This window comes from Oncorhynchus mykiss, chromosome 25 (genome assembly GCF_057628025.1).
Source record: "Oncorhynchus mykiss isolate SJ-2025 chromosome 25, ASM5762802v1, whole genome shotgun sequence".
Classification (NCBI taxonomy): domain Eukaryota; kingdom Metazoa; phylum Chordata; class Actinopteri; order Salmoniformes; family Salmonidae; genus Oncorhynchus; species Oncorhynchus mykiss.
Genome location: NC_143046.1, coordinates 38,764,656 through 38,772,500, shown reverse-complemented (window position 1 = coordinate 38,772,500; position 7,845 = coordinate 38,764,656). Strand labels below are relative to the sequence as shown.

General features: G+C 40.9%; 1 protein-coding gene across 11 annotated transcripts in view; it reads right to left on the bottom strand.

The window, feature by feature from the left end:
• Positions 1-7,845, bottom strand: part of LOC100499599 (glutamate receptor 2) — a 70,917-nt gene that overhangs the window by 6,285 nt on the left and 56,787 nt on the right. For all 11 annotated transcript variants that reach the window (XR_016491703.1, XR_016491701.1, XR_016491702.1 and 8 more), the window contains exons 9-13: positions 7,606-7,713; positions 7,081-7,287; positions 6,544-6,911; positions 626-824; positions 279-526 (exon numbers count right to left, since the gene is read on the bottom strand). Coding sequence is in view for 8 of the 11 variants with exons in the window: in XM_021584121.3 (XP_021439796.2) it covers positions 279-526; positions 626-824; positions 6,544-6,911; positions 7,081-7,287; positions 7,606-7,713 (1,130 nt within the window). In the remaining 3 variants the exon portion in view is untranslated. The remainder of the gene's footprint in view (positions 1-278; positions 527-625; positions 825-6,543; positions 6,912-7,080; positions 7,288-7,605; positions 7,714-7,845) is intronic.

Sequence of the window (7,845 nt, the reverse complement as noted above, 5' to 3'; positions counted from 1 at the left end):
ATCATTATTAATCATTCAAATTGGTCATGAATTCATTCTAAATAGAGAAACCATATATAAATGGACAATGCATTCAAAAAATCATTAAATTTTTTTGCAAAAATATTCTAAATTTGTTTGCAATTTATTGACTTACAATAAATTACAAGGCTTTTTATATTTTAAGGGGTTTTACCTCATCTCCTTATACAAACCAGAACACATAAGCAAAGCTACATCAGGGTAGGTGGGATACTATAACAACATTAGGAACAACATTGTTATACTATTCCACCCACCTTAATGAGGATCCTTTGGGCGTGGCGATCCCATAGCCTTTGGAGTCCAGGTTGCCGCCAACCTTCATGGTGTCGCAAGGCTTCCGCTGCTCGATGTACTCGTTCATGGTGGACTCCAGCAGATAGGCGTATTTGCCCTTGGACTTGCGCACCCGCAGCACCCCCTCTGCTGTGGTTTTCACGAACACAGAGGGCTCTGCGCTCCGCATGTAAGTCCACATCTTATCGAATAGGGCAATTTTGGAGCGCTGGAAGGTGGAGAGAACAAATACAGACATATCAGTTACTGTATGAAGAAACAAATATGTAATTACCATGGGATTAATAAGTACATTTCTGTCTCTTACCCTAAAAAACTCCTTGGTACTGCCGGAGTCCAGTGTTCCATAGGCAATCTCGGTCTGCTTCGCCAGATCCTCAGCACTCTCTATGGGCGACACCATCCTCTCAACAGTGAGGAAAGCAGCCAGGTTGGCCGTGTAGGAGGAGATGATGATCAAAGTGAAGAACCACCATACCCCACCAACAATACGCCCAGAGAGGGATCTAGTGAAAAAACAAAAAAAAAACAAGTTACTGGATCCCTGTTTTCCAAATCGATGGTCAAACCCACTGGTGGACCACAATCAATTAATTTGATGGCTTAGGACTGTTTCCTGGCTTGTAGGGCAACAAGAAATGTCCAAAATCTTTACTAGATAATAGCTCCAAAATGTTTGCAAAACATTAAAATATGTAAATGCTGTCAGTATATTGAGAACAAGCTATTCAGAGGTGAGAGGTATACGATAACATGCAAAAGTTCAAAGGGCAGTCAGCCTGAATAGTCCTCAAATCTCTCTTTCCAACACCAAACATCCACACATGCCTTTGAAGATAGAGGATACATACAGTTGAAGTCGGAAGTTTACATACACCTTAGCCAAATACATTTCAATTCCTGAAAAAATTCCCTGTCTTAGGTCAGTTAGGATCACCACTTTATTTTAAGAATGTGAAATGTCAGAAAAATAGTAGAGAGACTGATTTATTTCAGCTTTTATTTCTATTATCACATTCCCAGAGGGTCAGAACTTTGCATACACTCAAATAGTATTTGGTAGCATTGCGTTTAACTTGGGTAGCCTTCCACAAGCTTCCCACAATAAGATGGGTGAATTTTGGCCCATTCCGCCATGACAGAAGTGGTGTAACTGAGTCAGGATCTAGGCCTCCTCGCTCGCACACACTTTTTATGGGATTGAGTTCAGGGCTTTGTGATGGCCACTCCAATACCTTGACTTTGTTGTCCTTTAACTATTTGCCACAACTTTGGAAGTATGCTCGGGGTCATTGTTCATTTGGAAGACGCATTTGCGACCCAGCTTTCCTGACTGATGTCTTGAGATGTTGCTTCAATATATCCACATCATTTTCCTACCTCATGATGCCATCTATTCAGTGAAGTGCACCACACCCTCCTGCAGCAAAGCATCCTCACAACATGACGCTGCCACCCCTGTGCTTCACGGTTGGGATGGTGTTTTTCGGCTTGCAAGCCTCCCCGTTTTCCTCCAAACATAACGATGGTCATTATGGCCAAGCAGCTCTATTTTTGTTTCATCAGACCAGAGGACATTTCTCCAAAAAGTACGATTTTTTACTAAGATTTTTGTCCCCATGTGCAGTTGCAAACCATAGTCCGATTTTTTTATTCTGGTTTTGGAGTAGAGGCTTCTTCCTTGCTGAGCGGCCTTTCAGGTTATGTCGATACAGGAATCGTTTTACTGTGGATATAGATACTTTTGTACCTGTTTCCTCCAGCATCTCCACAAGGTCCTTTGCTGTTGTTCTGGGATTGATTTGGGCTTTTCGCACCAAAGTAAGTTCATTACTAGGAGACAGAACGTGTCTCCTTCCTGAGCGGTATGATGGCTGCGTGGTCCCATGGTGTTTATACTTGCATACTATTGTTTGTACAGATGAACGTGGTACCTTCATGCATTTGGAAATTGCTCCAAAGGATGAACCAGATTTTTTTTTCTGAGCTCTTGGCAGATTTCTTTTGATTTTTCCAATGATGTCAAGCAAAGAGTCACTGAGTTTGAAGGTAGGCCTTGAAATCCAGGTACACCTCCAATTGACTCAAATGATGTCAATAAGCCTATCAGAAGCTTCTAAAGCCATGACATCATTTTCTGGAATTTTCCAAGCTGTTTAAAACTTCTTATGGAGGTGGTCCCTGCACAGGGATAGCTCAGCAGAAATTTCAGAGCGCCACCTATAGTACTTGAGTAAAGTACTCGATAAAGCTCAAACTTTCATAAAAATGCACATGCAAGGTACTGAATTAAAGCTACACTCGTTGTGAATCTAGCCACCAAGTCAGATTTGTAAAATGCTTTTCGGCGAAAGCATGAGAAGCTATTATCTGATAGCATGCACCCCCCAAAATACCAGCACGACACGTAAACAACAGATTTTGCGGTAGCCGGCGCTACCCAAAACGCAGAAATAAAATATAAAACATTCATTACCTTGGACGAGCTTCTTTGTTGGCACTCCTATATGTCCCATAAACATCACAATTGGGTCTTTTTCCCGATTAAATCCGTCATTGTATACCCAAAATGTAATTTGCTGAAGACCAGTCTGATGCTGAGAAAAGTCCATTTACAAGACGCAACGTCACTTTTTAAAATTACAAAAGTCGCCTATAAACTTTTACAAATCACTTCAAACGACTTTTCTAAACCAACTTTAGGTATTAATAAACGTTAATGATGTATCAAATTGATCACGGGGCGATCTGTATTCGATAGCAGCAAGTCTGGAAATCATCGTCCATTTTTTCAGTTTCACAACATACTGTGATGCGCCTCAAGAAAGGAGGGGTCTATTCGTGTTGTAACCAATGATAAATGATTCTGATAATGATAGCAATGGCGACACCGTGTGGAAGCTGTAGGCGTTTACAGGGGGTTCGCATATATTTTCTCTCGTCTTAAACAATTCATTGAATGGCGAATATTTTGTTTTTGGTTTTTGGTAAACAGTTTTACCAGGGATTTTTACTCCTAAACACGTTCTGTTATAGCCACAGACCTGATTTAACCAGTTTTAGAAACTTCAGAGTGTTTTCTATCCACACATACTTATCATATGCATATACTATATTCCTGGCATGGGTAGCAGGACTTTGAAATGTTGCGCGATTTTTAACAAAAAGCTGCGAAAATTCGCATCATCCATAACAGGTTTTAAAGGCACAGTCAACTTAGTGTATGTAAACTTCTGACTCACTAGAATTGTGATACAGTGAATGATAAGTGGAATAATCTGTCTGTAAACAATTGATGAAACAATTACTTGTGTTATGCACCAAGTAGATGTCCTAACCGACTAGGCAAAACTATAGTTTGTTAACAAGAATTTTGTGGAGTGGTTGATAAGCAAGTGTAATGACTCCAACCTAAGTGTATGTAAACTTCCGACTTCAACTGTACATTAAACTCATAGCTGATTGAGTGCGCATAAAGAAATGGTATGACCATAGATATCTCCGGTAATGACATAGCAAGGAAAACTGAGCACCCTGGAGCAAATATACAGAGTTAGCTCTTCCTTTAAACAACATCAAGGCCCAGTCATGTGTAAAGGGACGCTGTGGGTAATAGCTGATAACTTGATGACAAATCTCCCAGGAATTCATGTGACTGACGGTCCCCTCTCTGGTGTAAAGTGGGAGCCTGCTTAACATAATCGGCTGCATTCGCACTTCATTAAATCCCTATACGCCTAGCACTAATATGACACTGAATTAATTACAGCTGGGACTATGATATTTCAAGACATGGCACGTCTGCTTACATAATAAACTGTACGTCAAGGGGTACAAGGACTGCCAGGAGTGTACAGGACGTGTATTAAATGGAAGGGATCATACCAAGATGTATAAAATACTAGCTTTTTTATATCACTCAACAGAGAATTAAAAAATCCAGTTGTCATGTCCTGAAATAAAGTTTGGAGAGGTATCGTTAATGTACACTGAATAAAGATATGAACGCAACATGTGAAGTGTTGGTCCCATGTTTCATGAGAAGTAAAAAAAAATATTAAAATGTATTTACAAATTTATTTACATCCCTGTTAGTGAGAATTTCTCATTTGCCAAGAAAATCCATCCACCTGACAGGTGTGGTACATCAAGAAGCTGATTAAACAGCATGATCATAACACAGGTGCACCTTGTGCTGGGGACAATAAAAGGCCACTGTAAAATGTTCAGTTTTGTCAAACAACACAATTCCATAGATGTCTCAAGTTTTGAGGGAGTGTGCAATTGGCAAGCTGACTGCAGGAATGTCCACCAGAGCTGTTGCCAGATAATTTAATGTTAATTTCTCTACCATAAGCCACCTCCAACGTCATTTTAGAGAATTTGACAGTACGTCCAACTGGCTTCACTGTCTTGTGAAATGTATAGATCTGGGCCAAATTTATTTCAATTAACTTATTTCGTTAAATGAACTGTAACGCAGTAAAATCTTTGAAACTGTTGCCTTTATATTTTTTGGTTCAGTGCATTCGGAAAGTATTCAAACACTTTTACTTTTTCCACATTTTGTTATGTTACAGCCCTATTCTAAAATTGATTAAATCTACACACAATATCCCATAATGACAAAGTGAAAACAGGTTTTTAGACATTTTTGCTAAACTATTAAAAATAAAAAAACAGAAATACCTTATTTACATAAGTATTCAGACCCTTTGTTATGAAAGTAAAAATTGAGCGCATGCATCAAGTTTCCATTGATCAACCTTGAGAGGTTTCTACAACTTGATTGGAGTCCACCTGTGGTAATTTTTTGGGATTGAACATGATTTGGAAAGCCACACACCTGGCGATACAAGGTCCCACAGTTGACAGTGGATGTCAGAGAAAAAACCAAGCCATGAGGTTGAAGGAATTGTACGTAGAGCTCCGAGAAAGGATTCTCTTGAGTCACAGATCTGGGGAAGGGTACCAAAAAATGTCTGCAGCATTGAAGGTCCCCAAGAGAAAAGTGGTCTTCATCATTCTTAAATGGAATGTGGCCAGGTCACCTGGCCAAATTGAGCAATCGGGGGAGAAGGGCCTTAGTCAGGGAGGTGACCAAGAACCTGATGGTCACTCTGCAAGAGTGACAGTCTCCTCTGTGGAGATGGGAGAAACTTCCAAAAGAACAACCATCTCCCCAGCACCTAAAGGACTCTTCGATCATGAGAAGTAAGATTCTCTGGTCTGATGAAATCAAAATTGAACTATTTTAGCCTAAATGCCAAGGGTCACATCTGGAGGAAACCTGGCACCATCCATACGGTGAAGCATGGTGGTGGCAGCATCATGCTGTGGGTATGTTTTTCAGCGGCAGGGACTGGGAGACTAGTCAAGATCGAGGGAAAGATGAATGGAGTAAAGTACAGAGAGATCCTTGATGAAAACCTGCTCAAGAATGCTCAGGACCTCAGACTGGGTTGAAGGCTCATCTCCAGGTCAATGACCCTAAGCACACAGCCAAGACAACGCAGGAGTGGCTTCGGGACAAGTCTCTGAGTGTTCTTGAGTGGCCCAGCCAGAACCCGGAATAGAACCCGATCTAACATTTCTGGAGAGAGCTAAAAATAGCTGTGCAGCGACGCTCCCCACCCAACCTGACAGAGCTTGAGAGGATATGCAGAGAAGGATGGGAGAAACTCCCCAAATATAGGTGTGCCAAGCTTGTAACATAATACCCAAGAAGACTCAAGGCTGTAATCGCTGCCAAAGGTGCTTCAACAAAGTACTGAGTAAAGGTTCTGTGATATGTAACTGTGATATATTCATGTTAATAAATGAACAAAAATGTCTAAAAACCTGTATTTTCTTTGTCGTTATGGGGTATTGTGCGTAGATTGATGAGGGGAAAAATGATTTAATCCATTTTAGAATAAGGCTGTAATGTAACAAAATGTGGAAAAAGTAAAGGTGTCTGTATACTTTCCGAATGCACTGTATATCTTTATCTCCTTATATTACACTGTAAGATTCTTGAGAATACAATGCCATTTAAAACAACAACCTGGGGAATAGTTACAGGGGAGAGGAGGGGGGCCAAATGGAAGCTGGGGATGATTCGATCCTCATTGTAGCATGAGTTGCGAGGTTGCAAAATTCACCAATAATATCAGTGTATGAATACTAGTAAGTCACACTGAGCCAGCCTAACAACATACAATCAGGAGGCAGTTTGAAACCCACCTAGGCGAGATGTCACAGCCCTGTCTCATGAAGGCGCCGAGGGAGAACCAGAGACTGTTGAATATCCCAAACTCGTTGGTAGACTCATTAGTCTGGATCTGGCCGTCCTCGTACTCCTCTGTGTGCCACTCATATGGGCTGAATCGACTGACCAGGAAGAGCACCACGCTCACACCGATGTAGGCAAACACGATGCACATCCAGATTTCGTAGGCCAGAGGGTCCAGGAAGGAGAAGACCCCAGGTTTTGACTTTTGGGGCTTCTTGATCATAATGGAAATACCCAGTGACATAAAGGGCTTGGAGAAGTCTATTACTTCTTCTCGGACGAGGGTGATGGTCAGTGGTGCCACAGCTATGTCAGCTTTCTGGGGAGGAGAGAGAGATAGAGCTTGATGTTATAAAGAGCTGATGTTGTTGTTCTAGGGAAACCGGGTGGGAATTAGTAGTGTTTAAAGGGAACTACTGGGGATGTTCGTATACAGCAAGTTATTGGATTTGATCAATATTATAAGGCCCATGCATCTCTTTTCTTACCCCATAAACAAGCTCTCCCACCATTCCGTTCCAGATCTTGGTCTCAGCGTCTCGGGCTCCATATTTTCCATCCCCCACAATTTTCAGCTGGTATTTGAAGCCGCAGTGTTTGGCTATCTCAGCAGCCAGATCTACACAATAGCCCTCGTATCTTTCATTGTCTAAAAAAAGGTCAGCATTCTTCTTGAGCATAACATATGGGGCTTCCTGAGGGAGAAAACCAAAAATACTGTTCAGTCCAGTAGGAGTGCCTTTAGCCTTTACATCATGGTATACAGTTCATGCTAGCTGTATACATTTAGAGGCTTTTCACTGAATGAATGAACAGCTCATAAATAGACGTAGACTACAATGGGTTTGTTTGTGTATGTACAGTGTCCATATTAGAACTGCATCAATATGGACACAGTAATACTATAAAAACATGATTCTATGGACTAACAATTGCTAAGTTTTGATTTTCAATTCAATTGTTGTGAATTAAAGAGTCAGGTGGTATGAATAGAGTGAATGATAAGTCATTACCAAGATTGTGGTCACAATGACCGTTTTGTTTTCCATTCCTGTTGTGTCATTCGGAAACACGTCTGATTTTGTGACAGCCATTTTGTCAACTTCGTTCCAATATCCAATCTGTGGAGAAAATAATGAATAGTGAATGAGCAATTCCATAATGTCATGAGACGGTAGACAGCGTTGTTGTTTCAGATGAGTGTAAACATACAGTTATGAATATAACTATTGTTCCCTGAAGGAGCGAACGAG